This window comes from Cololabis saira, chromosome 21 (assembly GCF_033807715.1).
Source record: "Cololabis saira isolate AMF1-May2022 chromosome 21, fColSai1.1, whole genome shotgun sequence".
In the NCBI taxonomy this organism is placed as follows: domain Eukaryota; kingdom Metazoa; phylum Chordata; class Actinopteri; order Beloniformes; family Belonidae; genus Cololabis; species Cololabis saira.
In genome coordinates, this window is record NC_084607.1 from 5453541 (window position 1) to 5469473 (window position 15933).

At 41.0% G+C, this 15933-nt stretch overlaps 1 protein-coding gene across 1 annotated transcript; it reads right to left on the reverse strand.

The window, feature by feature from the left end:
* Positions 1–322: 322 nt before the first annotated feature.
* Positions 323–15455, reverse strand: pctp (phosphatidylcholine transfer protein). The gene is made up of 6 exons (XM_061712205.1): positions 15291–15455; positions 12327–12444; positions 9469–9548; positions 9211–9382; positions 7532–7599; positions 323–1049 (listed from the first exon to the last, which is right to left on the reverse strand). Exons 1-6 carry the CDS (start codon positions 15414–15416, stop codon positions 975–977), a joined length of 639 nt encoding a protein of 212 aa, XP_061568189.1. The 5' UTR covers positions 15417–15455; the 3' UTR covers positions 323–974.
* Positions 15456–15933: the final 478 nt, after the last annotated feature.

Sequence of the window (15933 nt, forward strand, 5' to 3'; positions counted from 1 at the left end):
ACTTTAATAAATACAATAGTATTAAATGAACTGATGTGAAGATCCTACCTGTAAATATTCATCTTTATTGAACCAGCGCGTGCAGGATGACGTCACCGCCTCGTGCGGCTTGATGACATTGATGAGAAACAGCTGCTGCTGATGAAGCCACGCCCCTTCCGGTTCCCTTTTCTGATTGGTCGTTGACAAAAAAACTGCTCCAGGGTACAAAAGTCAAACAAATAATAAGTTGCTCTCAGTGTGGAGGTAACCATGACAACCAATGGACTTTCACTGATGCTTTTACACGGTTTATGCCTAAAAAAACAGACCAGTCACAGCCTTTAGGGTAAAAGAGAGGTTTATTTGTACCAGCAGCACAGCGATATTACACAGTAATAGTCCGTCCACGACCAGAACCAACCACGAATCCCAGTCCAGCCCAGATCAGAACTTTTTCTGAGGTAATAATGCAGCCGTTGGTGTGTAATTGGTGATGGGTCAAAAGCAGAGGACACATTTCCCCCAAGGGGATTCAGAAAGTATGCATATATATATATATCTTTGTTCATTCTTGCATAAAGTATTTAACACTCAACATTTCTGCTGGTTTATTGAAGAGACGACTGAATTCCAGTGGATCAAACAGACAATCATTTAAAATACATTGCATCCGTCTGGTGTAACACAAACATCAAACAGGATAAAGACGCAGTTTTCTTTTTCATCCACACTAATGTTCCATTCGGACATTTGATTAAAAAGATTTGATTGCATGATTGCACAAAGGAGACGCCACAGCACCGGTAAATACAGCACGAAGGGTCATGCAACAACATGCCCGGGTGAAGAGGAACATGAGGAACGTGAGGAACCCACAGCACGTCGCATTCACCCGTCACAGCTTCAGCAGCAGGAAAACCACGAGACGACAGCCAGAAATCCCCCCGAGCCCTTGAGTTTCAGCCTCTTCCTCCTCTTCCTCCTCCTCCTCCTCACTTCTTCTGGCAGTAGCTCTGGTAGTTGCTGCAGGCCTTCTGCATGTCCGTTAAGAAGCCCGGGACCCCGCTCTGCTCCAGAAAACAAACACAAACACACACATATGGAGAGTGTGTCACAGAAGAGCCGATCAACACAGCTCAGAAGATCACCATCAACAAGGAATACAAACACTGTAAATATCATTCTACTCTGCCTTGCTTTTATTTCTATTTTTTATTAATTTTATTCTATCTTATTTTATGTTTTATTTATGGCATTTTATTTATTGTGGCACAAAATTGTAGAATCGCTCAAAATTTCATTTTATGTAGGGGCTATTTGTCCTCCAGGTGAATTATTAAAAAAACTCAAAAAGTATCAAACTATAATAAACTGAATCAAATCAAACGGCCACTGAGACGCCTAGGGAGTGACTTTACGATGGATAAACAGAGTCCATTGTCCAGGCAAAAAATAAAGTTTCCAGGATGAGTTTACCTCATCCTAACAATTCACAATTGTCATACATTCATCTAAAAAATTACAGTTGAGTCACATAGTAGTATATCTTAAGATTATACAAATAATGCAAAGATGAAAAGGTCCTTCCATCATATTCATGTCTTTGAATAATGTTTGATGTTTTTTTATCTGTGCTGTATTTATTTGTACCAAGGGACTGCAGATGCAAATTAGCCTAAGGCTAACTCTGGTGCAATGCATCAAATGTTTACATTTATGTTTTGAATTGCACATGGTCAAATAAAACTTAAAGGGGACCTATTATGAAAAACAGGTTTTCTCTTGCTTTAACATATATAAAGTGGTCTCCCCTCAGCCTGCCAACTCAGAGAAGGAGGAAAGCAACCAGATTCTGCAGTGTCTGTACAGCCGCCCGGATGAGCCGTCCAGTGTGATGTGGATCTACGAGCCAATAAGATTCTGCCCATTTTCGTTACGTAACCAAAATGCAAACCACGGCCACAACTATAAAACCGTGTAACTGCATGAGCGTCCGACTATCGTAGCACTGCGTGACATCGGACGCTCTCTGTCCATCTCCCTCCAGCAGCTGCCACTTTATTGAGGTTTTTGTAGTGAAATGAGGAGGTATCATAGAGATAACTTCTCATTTCAACTAACTGGATCAGCCGTTCCTCATCCGTGACTGTTTCCTACAGCGCTTTCAACCGGCTTTCAACGCGAGCTGCAGGAAGAAAATAGAAGCAGGGCGTCCGACAAATGTTCAGCTCAAAACGGCGCGTTGTGCTGCGTCGCTGCGGCCAGTTAGGACAGTCCAATAGAAAATAAAGCAATGGAATTGATTTTGTCGCTGACGCTCACATCGCATGCAGTTAGGACACAGTAACTCCGCCGGCCGGAGCTTCCGCCGTTTTTTCGTAGCGGTGTATCACGTCATTCATTCAGCCAATCAGCACAGAGCCTCATTATCATAGCCCCGCCCACTCAGAATCCTGCATAGATAATGAAGTTAGAGAATGGGATGATAAAGACATGGATCAGATGCTGAATTTCTAATTTATTTAGCAAAAACGGTGTGACAAACATAATCCATCTATCCCAGGGGTCTGCAACACAAAATATTTTAGAGCCATATTGGACCAAAAACACAAAAAACAAATATGTCTGGAGCCGCAAAAAATGAAAAGTCTTGTATAAGCCTTAGAATGAAGGCAACACATGCTGCATGTTTCTATATTAGTTAGAACTGGGGGAAGATTTTTTTTTCATTATGCACTTTGAGAAAAAAGTCGAAAGTTTGAGAAAAAAGTCTAAATGTCAAGATTAATGTTGAAGTACAATCTTGAGAAAAAAGTCGAAATGTCGAGATTAAAAAGGAAGGTAAAAAAGAAAAAGGAAGAAAAGAAAAAAAAGGAAGAAAAAAAGAAAAGAAAAAAAAGAAGAAAGAGAAAAAAAGAAGAAAAAAGAAAAGAAAAAAAGAAGAGAAAAAAAGAAGAAAAAAAGAAAAGAAAAAGGAAAGGAAAAAAAAGGTCAAACATTTTTGAAAAAGCTCCAGGGAGCCACTAGGGCGGCGCTAAAGAGCCGCATGCGGCTCCGGAGCCGCAGGTTGCCGACCCCTGATCTATCCCATCTTTTCAAAAACACTCCTTATTGCAATCTTATGGCAAAGGTCATTATTTCCATCTTAAAAACATCATAAATGAAGTCTATCCACTCATCCACCGTAGGTTTCTTTCTAGTCTATACTATTCAGCGAGCGTCATGAGCGAACTCCAGAGGCCCCGCCTGGGGGGCATCACGGAGGGGTAGGGGGGGCTGCTGGCGTCATCCTGCAACACATCTGCAAACAATAACACAGGGAAAGCAGGGCCGAACCCGTTATGGGCCCGGATCCAAACCCCCGTCAGAGACGGACTTCGGCGGGCCGGCCGAGAACACGTGTTCACTTCAGAGACGCTGACGTGCCAAAGCTTTACGCGTCGCTCTTAATCAGAGACTGGAAATGACGGCGGGCGAGTCGGGAGGCTTTAGCAGCTGCGAGTGACTCACGGGAAGTCTTTCAAATCCAGTCTGAACTGTGAAACATCCCAGAATGAGGCGGTTTTACATGAACCGAAGTCGTCTAAATCGACTATCCATCACGGCCGAGCTCAGAGCCGTGTCGGGAGCCCACTTCATCACGCTTTATCGTGAGTTCCCTTCATCATTTCTAACATGGAAGAGGAGTATGTGAGCGCGGCCTCTACCCATAAGGCTTTGTTTAGCTGTCATGACTGAAACTCGAATCCATCATTGTTTAACATCTGTTTCTCTGTTTTTCTGAGAGGGTTTCAATCAACGTTTGGCCGGCTGGAGGCAAATAAACAGTTCCATGATGGTTTGGATCAAAATGTCCACCGTGGGGCGAGTCAGGGGCGAGTCATCTCAGTACCGGGCGGCTTGTTGAGGCTTATTAGGTACACTCTGATTGGCCTGTGAATCTGGAATTAGGTGTGAGGTTAATTGCGATAATTACGATCCTGCAGAACAACACTAGAGATCGGGTCAGGGGTGAAGAAGACTGCAGGCTTCAAATAAAAGGAGGACCAGATAGATGGAGGTCTGGACAGAACCAATGAGCTGAACACATTATTCAGACCTTCAGACCTCTACAGGAGACTCTTCAGACCTCTACGGGAGATCCTTCAGACCTCTACGGGAGACACTTTAGACCTCTACGGGAGACACTTCAGACCTATAAAGGGAGATCCTTCAGACCTCTACGGCAGATCCTTCGGACCTCTACGGGAGACACTTCAGACCTCTACGGAAGATCCTTCAGACCTCTAAGGAAGACACTTCAGACCTATAAAGGGAGATCCTTCAGACCTCTACGGGAAATCCTTCAGACCTATAAAGGGAGGTCCTTCAGACCTCTACGGGAGATCGTTCAGACCTCTACAGGAGATCCTTCAGACTTCTACAGGAGATCCTTCAGACCTCTACAGGAGATCCTTCAGACCTCTACAGGAGATCCTTCAGACCTCTACGGGAGATCCTTCAGACCTCTACGGAAGATCCTTCAGACCTCTATGGGAGGTCCTTCAGACCTCTACAGGAGATCCTTCAGACCTCTACAGGAGATCCTTCAGACCTCTACGGGAGATCCTTCAGACCCATAAAGGGAGGTCCTTCGGACCTCTACGGGAGACACTTCAGACCTCTACGGAAGATCCTTTAAACCCCTACAGGAGACTCTTCAGACCTCTACGGAAGAGCCTTCAGACCTCTACGGGAGATCCTTCCGACCTCTACGGCAGACCCTTCAAACCTCTACGGGAGATCCTTCAGACCTCTACGGAAGATCCTTCAGACCTCTATGGGAGGTCCTTCAGACCTCTACAGGAGATCCTTCAGACCTCTACAGGAGATCCTTCAGACCTCTACGGGAGATCCTTCAGACCTCTACAGGAGACACTTCAGACCTCTACGGAACACTCTTCTGACCTCTACAGGAGATCCTTCAGATCTCTACGGAACACTCTTCAGACCTCTACAGGAGACTCTTCAGACCTCTACAGGAGACTCTTCAGACCTCTACAGGCGACACTTCAGACCTCTACGGGAGATCCTTCAGACCTCTACGGGAGATCCTTCAGACCTCTACGGGAGATCCTTCAGACCTCTACGGGAGACACTTCAGACCTCTACGGGAGACACTTCAGACCTATAAAAGGGAGGTCCTTCAGACCTCTACGGGAGATACTTCAGACCTCTACGGGAGATCCTTCAGACCTCTACGGGAGATCCTTCAGACCTCTACGGGAGATCCTTCAGACCTCTACGGGAGATCCCTCAGACCTCTATGGAAGATCCTTCAGACCTCTACGGGAGACACTTCAGGCCTCTACGGGAGACTCTTCAGACCTCTACGGGAGACACTTCAGACCTCTACGGGAGACTCTTCCGACCTCTACGGGAGATCCTTCAGACCTCTACGGGAGACTCTTCAGACCTCTACGGGAGATCCTTCAGACCTCTACGGGAGATCCTTCAGACCTCTACGGGAGATCCTTCAGACCTCTACGGGAGACTCTTCAGACCTCTACGGGAGATCCTTCAGACCTCTACGGAAGACACTTCAGACCTCTACGGGAGACACTTTAGACCTCTACGGAAGACCCTTCAGACCTCTACAGGAGACACTTCAGACCCATAAAGGGAGACCCTTCAGACCTCTACGGGAGACACTTCAGACCCATAAAGGGAGGTCCTTCGGACCTCTACGGAAGACTCTTCTGACCTCTACGGAAGATCCTTCAGACCTCTACGGGAGACTCTTCTGACCTCTACGGAAGATCCTTCAGACCTCTACGGGAGACACTTCAGACCCATAAAGGGAGGTCCTTCGGACCTCTATGGAAGACTCTTCTGACCTCTACGGAAGATCCTTCAGACCTCTACGGGAGACACTTCAGACCCATAAAGGGAGGTCCTTCGGACCTCTATGGAAGACTCTTCTGACCTCTACGGAAGATCCTTCAGACCTCTACGGGAGACACTTCAGACCCAGAAAGGGAGGTCCTTCGGACCTCTACGGAGACTCTTCAGACCTCTACGGGGGAGATTCTTCACACCTCTAAGGAAGACACTTTAGACCTCTACGGAAGATCCTTCAGACCTCTACGGGAGATCCTTCAGACCTCTACGGGGGATCTTTCAGACCTCTACGAGAGACACTTCAGACCTCTACGAGAGATCCTTCAGACCTCTACGGAAGATCCTTCAGACCTCTACGGGAGATCCTTCAGACCTCTACGGGGGATCTTTCAGACCTCTACGAGAGACACTTCAGACCTCTACGAGAGATCCTTCAGACCTCTACAGGAGATCCTTCAGACCTCTACGGGAGATCCTTCAGACCTCTACGGGAGACACTTCAGACCTCTACGGGAGACTCTACATACCTCTACGGGAGACACTTCAGACCTCTACGGGAGACCCTTCAGACCTCTACGGGAGACACTTCAGACCTCTACAGGAGATCCTTCAGACCTCTACAGGAGATCCTTCAGACCTCTACGGGAGACACTTCAGACCTCTACGGGAGACACTTCAGACCTCTACGGGAGACACTTCAGACCTCTACAGGAGACACTTCAGACCTCTACAGGAGATCCCTCAGACCTCTACGGGAGACACTTCAGACCTCTACGGGAGACATTTCCGACCCATAAAGGGAGGTTCTTCGGACCTCTACGGGAGACCCTTCAGACCTCTACGGGAGACCCTTCAGACCTCTAGAGGAGATCCTTCAGACCTCTACGGGAGATCTTTCAGACCTCTACGGAAGATTCTTCAGCCCATAAAGGGAGATCCTTCAGACCCAGAAAGGGAGGTCCTTCGGACCTCTACGGAAGACTCTTCAGACCTCTACGGGAGACACTTCAGACCTATAAAGGGAGATCCTTCAGACCTATACGGGAGACCGTTCAGACCTCTACGGGAGACTCTTCAGACCTCTACAGGAGATCCTTCAGACCTCTACGGGAGATCCTTCAGACCTCTACGGGAGACACTTCAGACCTATAAAGGGAGATCCTTCAGACCTCTACGGGAGACACTTAGACCTCTACAGAAGATCCTTCAGACCTCTACTGGAGATCCTTCAGACCTCTACGGGAGACACTTCAGACCTATAAAGGGAGATCCTTCAGGCCTCTACGGGAGATCCCTCAGACCTCTACAGGAGATCCTTCAGACCTCTACGGGAGATCCTTCAGACCTCTACAGGAGATCCTGTTGACAAATATATTTAGGGGGTAACCTGAGCACTAACCCCCCCCCCCTGGCGAGCATTTGTATGTAACTGGCTGGGATTCAGAGCATTTTCCTCTTTTGCCACAACTCTGACGTTAGTTACACTTCGTTTGTCTAAGTGAGGAAATTCCTTGCATGCCCCCCCCCCCCCGGACTTAAAAGATTAATCTAGTTTAATGAGGTTGAGGGTTTTATGTAACAGTCTAAGTCTTTTGCACATTTGCTGTATAAATGGCGAAGAGATTAATTTGCTGACGCGGTGCACGAAGCCGCGCATGAGCGCACTCACCTTGGCCGCCCAGTTCACCAGCCACGTCGGGATCATACCGCCGGGGTTGTCGAAGTAGTTCATGAACACTGAAACACAGCAGAGTCTGTTTTCACACGAGAGCTGCGACTGGAGATCGACTGGTTAGTGTTCAAGTAACTAAAAAAAAAAAACATGCACAGTTTCATATATAAAAGGGCTGCAGCACGTTTTTACATGTTTTTAAGCTTTAAACTAAATTATATGAGAAAAAAATAGATTTAATACTACTTACCTGATTCAAAATCTCACTACGAATTATCAAAATATATAACAACAGCCGGTAAATGTCCATATTTAAGGACTGGAATTGGACAACGCTTGTTTAAAGGGTTAATAAAACAGAAAATTGCAGTAGCCTAGTCTTAATTCAGTTTTAGAGACCTGGACGGGTTGCTGTTTGTGTCTCTGCCTGTTGCTGTGTCCGTTTGTTTGTTTTCTCTCTTGCAGATTCCAAAGGCTTGTGGGTTTTCCTGTTTCTCTCATTTCAGATTTGCAGCGGTTGCGACCCCTTAACACCCCCCCCCCAACTTACACCACCTATATGTGAGGGTGCTTTCAGACCTGTGGCCCGTTTGTTTTGTTCCGATTCAGGGGCTAAATCGATACAGTCGTCTCGTTTTTCGTTTGTGGCGTTTGTCTTCACAAGAAAACCATCTGTAGCGATTCAAAGCTGTTCACAAATGCCATGCGTGAACCAACTGTTCTCTCATTGGTCAGAAATGAATGCAGACGGAGTTTCCTCTTCCGTACCCCGGGAAAAAACAACAACTATGGAGCACCGTAAGCAAGTGTGGCTAGTTTTTTACTGTATGTTTCTGTGTGTTTCTGTGTGGATTATGTTCTCACTGCAAACAAACTGCTCCAGGTCTGGAACGCTTGTTTTGTCCCGCATCCAAGCGATTGCTGTGTTCACATATACCAAACGAATCGATCTTTATGGGGAAACACTCCCTGTTTCGGAACAACTGCCCCAAACGGGACAGGTGTGAAAGCACCCTAAGAGGGCTACATATATGTTTTAAAAACCAAAAACAAAAAAAAAAAGATTAAAGAGATTAAGGCCCCGTTTACACGTAGCAAAAAATTGTGGTTTTTTCATGCGTTATGGCCGTTCATTTACACGAAAACGAAGCTCAAAGTCACCAAAAACGATCATTTCTGAAAACTCCGGCCAAAGTGGAGATTTGCAAAACTCCGTCTTCACGTTTGCTTGTAAACAGAGAGAAACGGATATTTAGGCTTCAGAACGTCACATTATGCTACAGAAACGTCTCCAGCGCCATGTGTGCGACCTGTGTTTACAATTTGTTTGGCCACTGTCAATATTTTCTTGTATTTTACCTGTTTTATATTCTAAAGTCACACTTAAAGTAACTCCACTTCTCTGTCACTCCAAACGTTCATCTTGGAAGTAACTGGAAGTTACTCGTGTCATTTGTTGATGTTTTTTTCCAGGATTCTGATTGGCTAGCATGACTTTATCTTCTCGTTACACTGCCCCCTGCAGGTTTGGCTGCTCATAGCACCTTAACAGCAGATTTATGCGGGTTCGTGTAAATGATGGTATTTTTCAAAACGTAGAGGGGGAAATATCCGTTTTTGTAAATACCTGGCTATGTGGAAACGTGGCCTAAGAAGGAAGTTGCTAAAACTGTCACCTTTAGTTCCACTGGAGCCGTCGGTCTCCATGGCGACGCTCTGTTTGTAATCTTTGACCCGCAGCACGCCGCTCTTCTCGGCGCACGGCGTCTCCTGGGAACTCCTGGCCAGGATGACCCGGATCTTCCTGCCGTCCACGTCCAGGTCCCTCCGCTCCCGCACGTAGACGTACTGAGGTCGGCGGGGTTAAGGGCCGTCTGCCGTGAAACCTGAACACCTGAACACTGAGGTCCAGCGGGATTACAGCTCAAGGATACGTCTCTGTTGGACAGGGGGAACGGGTACTTCACCTCCCAGTAGATCGCCGCCTGGCCGCTGAAGTCCTGCTCATACAGCTCTGAACACACACAAGTACACGCTTGGAAATGAAAACAGCTTTAATTCCTAATAAATAAATGCTGTATTTTTGTGAAACCTTTGAACTTAAAGCTAAAAGTGGTCACATTTTCATTAATTTATTTAAAATGCGTTTAAAAATCAAAGAAACCGTGTCCATCATTGTCCAAATAGTTCTAGATCAGGGGTCGGCAACACAAAATGTTGAAAGATCCATATTGGACCAAAAACACAAAAAACAAATATGTCTGGAGCCGCAAAAAATGAAAAGTCTTGAATAAGCCTTAGAATGGAGGCAAATGGTGAAAGGTGAAATGTCGAGAAAAAAGTTGAAATGTCGAGAAAAAAGTCAAAATTTTCGAGAAAAAAGTCTAAATGTTGAGAAAAAAGTCGAAATGTCGAGAAAAAAAGTCGAAATGTTGAGAGAAAAGTCAAAATGTTGAGAAAAAAGTTGAAAAGTAGAGATTAAAAAGGGAAAGAAAAAGGAAGAAAAAAGAGAAAAAAAGAAAAAAAGAAAAAAGAAGAGAAAAAAAGGAAAAAAAGAGAAAAAAAGAATGAAAAAAAGGAAAAAAAAACCTGTGGCTCTAGAGCTGGAACAGGTTGCTGATCCCTGTGATAGATGCTACATTATTTAAAGTGAATTGAATTGAAATATGAATTGTCTAAGCCTTAGAATGAAGACACATGCTGCATGGATCTATATTAGTTATAACTGGGGGGAGATTTATTTTTCATTATCCACTTTGAGAAAAAAGTCGAAATGTCGAGAAAAAAGTTGAAATGCCGAGATTAATGTTGAAGTACAATTTTTAGAAATATGTCGAAATGTCGAGAAAAAAGTAAATTTCGTGAATAAAGTCGAAATGTCGTGAATAAAGTTGAAATTTTGAGAAAAAAAGTTGAAATTTTGAGAAAAAAGTGGAAATGTCGAGAAAAAAGTCCAAATTTGGTGAAAAAAGTCAAAATGTCTAAATTAAAAAGGAAAGGAAAAAGGAAGAAAAAATAGATAGATAGATAGATAGATAGATAGATAGATAGATAGATAGATAGATAGATAGATAGATAGATAGATAGATAGATAGATAGATAGATAGATAGATAGATAGATAGATAGATAGATAGATAGATAGATAGATAGATAGATAGATATTATTGATGTCTTTATCGTCACCAAACAAGTTTAGTAAAATGACATTTGTAGCTCTCGTTTGCAAAGAAAAGACAAAAGAAAAGAAGAGCAACAGCAACTATACACTAAAATACAATAAAATTAAAAAAATGCATCTAAACTCAGAGGCAGACTTGATCCAAACTCACGAACTGGAGCCTATAGGGGGAAAAAAAACTACTTAAACTACCACAAATATAGATCTACGTCTGAAAATCAAACAGAACATATTTTCTTTACGCTACACACTCGAGCTACGACGCGTTACCTGCCCGTTACTGCAGATGTGCATGAAAACAAAGAGGGATATCAGTCGTACAGAATGAAGATTTTAAAGAGACAAACCAACCAAAAATGTGGAAACATAAGGAATCTGTTTTAATAAAGTTCATTTTGTCCATGGATTTATAATTTAATTTTCTAATACTTTTTGTCCAACCAAAATTTTTTAGGTTTCTTTCATTACTTTACATGTTTCGGCGATAAATGACGGGTCACAAACACCATCTTATGTAGGCCTGTGGTGAAAAAAATAAATTTTCCGATTCTAAATCGATTCTGATATTAATTCCTTAAAATTGATTCATATGTCTAAAGATTGATTTTTTTTTCATTATTATTTTATTTGTATTTATTTATGTTTATTTGATATGGACATAGCAATTACATTGGACAAACCAGATGCATTGTTTAAGTGTTTTAGCACAAGTGCTAATTCGCAACACTTGTCCATAGGCAGCTTTTGAAAAGAATAGAGAGCAATAAAATATTACATTATATAACAAGAATTGGGAAAAAATAAATAAAAATAAAATAAATAAATGAAAAATGAAAAAAAAAAACAAACAAAAAAACAATTGGAGAGGAAATCAAAGATTTCAAAGATTATTACATTACAACCATGCCCAAAAAATAAATGTTTTGTTGGACAGGAGAATAACTGGTGCCATGTTTTAGCCTTTAAATATGTTTAAAAGTATGAAAAAATGTTTTCAGTTAGTTTTCAAGTATTCATTTATAATTGCATAAATTGTCTATATTTCATTACTTTATATACCATCTTGGGGTTATATTTGTATAAAATGCTAAAAACCAAATTCTCAAAATTTTTTAAATCTAAATAGACCGAAAATGGTAAACATAAAAACAGAATGTGGGGAAAAATAAAACCAATTTCATTCGTCCTCTGTTTGTTTCTATTTCTAGTTCTATCAGCATTCTGGGAGCTGATTGGTCCTTACAGCATCATTAGCTGCAATACTTGCTGTTGAATCTCAATATAATACTAGTATTAATATGTTGCAGAACTACAGTCATATAATTCATGCAACAACTCAAAAAACAGTTTTAATAACACTAACCCAAATCAATATCGGAATCAAATCAGATCGAATCAAAGCGTGATAATCGATTCTGAATCTTAAGAATCCGAATTGACTCGATTCTTGACATTTGAATCGATCCCCAGCCCTAATCTTATGACTCTGATGAAGGCGAAAGAAATCGCAGGAACATGCTTGGTCATTAACAAACCTAAAAAATGTTTGTCGGACAAAAAGAATTGGAAACATTAAATAATGAATCTGTGATTTGGACGGTGAAGACTTTTACCTTTCACGTAAGTATCCCAGTGTTTCCGGTACTTCAGGTCCATGTAGACGTCTGCACACAGGTCGGCGTCGCAGCCGGCCAGCACGCCGAAGATCTTGTACTCGTAAAGTCCGGTTTCCTGCAGAAAACACATGTAAGTTCTCCCCAAACCAGCCGCTCTGACTCCAGACCTCCATCATCAAGTATTTGATGCAGCAAGCCTCAAAAGAAAACACACATGTGTCCCAGGGCAGGAAGTGGAGCACGACAAGGAGGCTGACGGATGTTTCTGCTCATATTCCTGTAATCTGTACATGATAAAAAGGTCATACTGTCTCTATTATGACTTCTTTACTCACAACAAATGTCTTACTTTATCCATAACAGGAAAAACATTAGTCGAAACACAGTTCAGGGGGACAGAAGACTCATCTAGGATGATTAAATGTGCACTTTTATCCATGTTTGCTCTGGTTTCTGGATTTATTAGAGGAGTTTGCTGCTGCAGTTCATTTTGACTCGATAAACTTGTGCTTTCTGGGGTGATTAAAACACTAAAGATACACTTTTTTGTGTTTACTATTTTTTCTCTTGTGCATTGCTAATTTTTCTACATTTTATATTGCTCTTTTTTATTATTTAGCAATTTATTGGTTATTTCTATTTTAATTTTTTGTATAAACCGTTGAGCGTGTGTGTGTTTGGCTGCTGCACGATTGAATTTCTCCTCTGGGAGATCAATAAAGTCTTCTATTCTACTCTATTCTATTCTATTCTATGCTGATCTTAGGATTTGGGAGTTGTCGCGTGTCAGGTTTTGAACAGGTTACATGTCAGAAACAATCAGCCGGATCTGGAAATACTGGTTGTACAAGGGTAAGGGTGCAAGTAAATAATAGTCTTAACTTGAAATGTTGAATGTTCACAAATATTGGAAATGGCCTGGAAATATCACAGGAGTGGCTATTTGAATTCTCTACAATGCTATAAACAACAGATTTAATACTTGTTTTATGGGACCTTTAGAATAAGAAGCACATCATCCTTTTCGACAAAAAAGAAGATAATTCTGTTATTTTTATTAATTCATGTTCACAAAAATGAGAACAGCATCAGAATGAATTTAAACAATAGTCATTTGCATCATAGGTAAGAATAAACTAAATAAATATGTGTGGAGGTTTGGGGTAACACCTATAAAACAAATACAAACCCTATTTTCTTATTACAGAAAAGATCTTTAAGGATAATTAATAGATCTGACTATTATGAATCAACAAATAATCTCTTTATTAAATATAATAATCTAAAATTCCATGACATAGTAGAGCAGAAAACTGTTTTATTTGCCTTTAAAGCCCAGCAGAAACTGCTTCCAATTCCATTTAAGTTTATTAACTCAAACAATTCAAGTGTAAAAAAATATTCCATTAAGGTTCAAGTAACTCAAATATTTATTTTTAAGGTAACTTGGTTAAATAAATTTGATAGTACCATTTCATTCAGTAAACTGAACTTAAAACTAATACGTATTATACACTCATATGTAGTATTTCCTTCAGAGTTATTTAAAAGTGTTGATTGTATTAATTTGCATCAAGCCAGACTAACTTAATTGAATCTTCTTTACATAAATGTTAGCACTTAAGTTCAAGTTACTCAGTTTTATTCCTCTAAATTAAATGATCACATTCTAGTGGTCACAACTTCTAGCTCCTCAATTCATTTTAGGAAACCGATTTGCCTTAAACCATTTTAGTTGTCGTAAGTTAAATAACTCAACTTTAAGTTGCTTTAACACAATACAAACACAGACATCTTATACCAGCTTCAAACATTTATTTAATTCATTTTTGAGTTATCTTAACTGATGGCAATGAGTGACCACAACTTTTTCCAAAGTTTAAGTTATTTCAGCTTACTTCTGTTATTAAGATGTACTGTTAGCTTTTACAGTGTGCTAATGTCTCATATTTAAGCTGATCACAAGAGAAAAAGGGTATAAACTACTTTTTTTTCCCTTTCTCTTTTCCTTCCGGCCCCATCTCCACAATCTGTTTAACCTACAACTGGCATAGAACCTTAAATTCCACAACCAAACAATACGTATGATCTGGTTTTGCATTGCTGCAGCCCATTCCATCTTCACTCTCCCCTCCCATCCTCCTTCTCTTTCCCCCATTATAGCACTTTAACTTTAAACCCTCAGCACTTTAATCGTAACCAGCACTTTAACTTACTCTGGCACTTTACCGCCTAAACTTTTAACTGCTAAATGTGAAACTATGTGTGTAATGTATTCACTATTGTAATATATGTAAATGTCTGTAAGATCGTGTTAGTAAGATTGATGTGTCAGGTTGTTCTCCTGTTCCTACTATCTTAAATAGAAGCAAAATAACAAGAACAGAAACTTTTTGCACGTTTTATTTGTATTTGTTTTAACTTGTTGTTTAACTTGTCTTTCTTTTATATTTTTAGCCGGGGGACTGCCAATGGAAACTAGCTCTGTAGCTAAAATTAGGTGCATTTGCATTTTTAATTCTAAATGTATATGAATGTACACTGTCCCTTCTCAAATAGACGGAATTGAACTGAATTGAATTGAATAAACTACGACTTCAGCCTACACCTTTTCGGCAAAAGCAATGTTTATTTTACTTTTTTTCATTTTTGTTTTGTAAAATAACTTGTACAATGGCCAAAATAAAGACTATTCATTCATTCATTCATTCATTCATTCATTCATTCATTCATTCATTCATTCATTCAAATAGTTCTAGTTCCTAGTGCTGGAAAGGGGCGGGGCTTAGCCTGATTGTGGGCGTGTCTACAAATGAGGAAGTTCCACAGATTAATGTCTATTTCTATTTCCATAACAGTAATAATTAAACCAGATGACAGCTGTGGTCGAGGGTCGATGATGATTTAATTTGTCCCCCTCATGAGTGGTCCCCCCTCCCCCCGTCACCATGGCAACCGTACCTGGTCCAGGAGGCGGTAGATGCGGACCCCCATGGTCTCGGTGAAGAGCTCCCATCCTTCCACCCGCGGCTCGTCCAGCTCCGACCAGGCCGCCTGGAAGTTTTCATCCGAGAACCGCAGCGACATGACGGGCTGTCCGGCTGCTGCTGTCACGAGAGACGGACGGGCGGAGGACCGGGGCGCTTCCGCCGCAGGACTTCACAATAAAACACCCGTTCACTGGTGGAAGAATAAAACCATTTGTATTCATAACGCACTTTATAATTCAATCCATTCTCAAAAAAAGCAACAGAAATAAGATGGACTAAAATTGCAAGAAAAAAAGAATGTCGTGGACTGATGGAATTATTAATAATAATAATAATAATAATAATAATAATAATAATAATAATAATAATAATAATAATAATTATTATTATTATTATTATTATTATTATTATTATTATTATTATTATTATTATTATTATTATTTTATTTTTTTTATTTTTTTTTTATTTTATTTATAACACTTTATATTTGAATCAAATCTCAAAGTTCTACAATAAAAACAAGTAAAAAAAAGCAACAAAAATAAGATGGACTAAAATTGCAAGAAAAAAAATGTTGTGGACTGATGGAATTAATAATAATAATAATAATAATA

What these genes read in the sequence shown, in the direction of transcription:
- pctp (XM_061712205.1), bottom strand. Translation starts at nt 15,416, where the DNA reads ATGTCGCTGCGGTTCTCGGATGAAAACTTCCAGGCGGCCTGGTCGGAG. An exon ending in TCTACCGCCTCCTGGACCAG is followed by an intron (nt 12,445 to 15,290) that starts GTACGGTTGCCA and finishes TGTTTTCTGCAG; the next exon opens with GAAACCGGACTTTACGAGTA. An exon ending in TCCCCCTGTCCAACAGAGAC is followed by an intron (nt 9,383 to 9,468) that starts GTATCCTTGAGC and finishes CGCCGACCTCAG; the next exon opens with TACGTCTACGTGCGGGAGCG.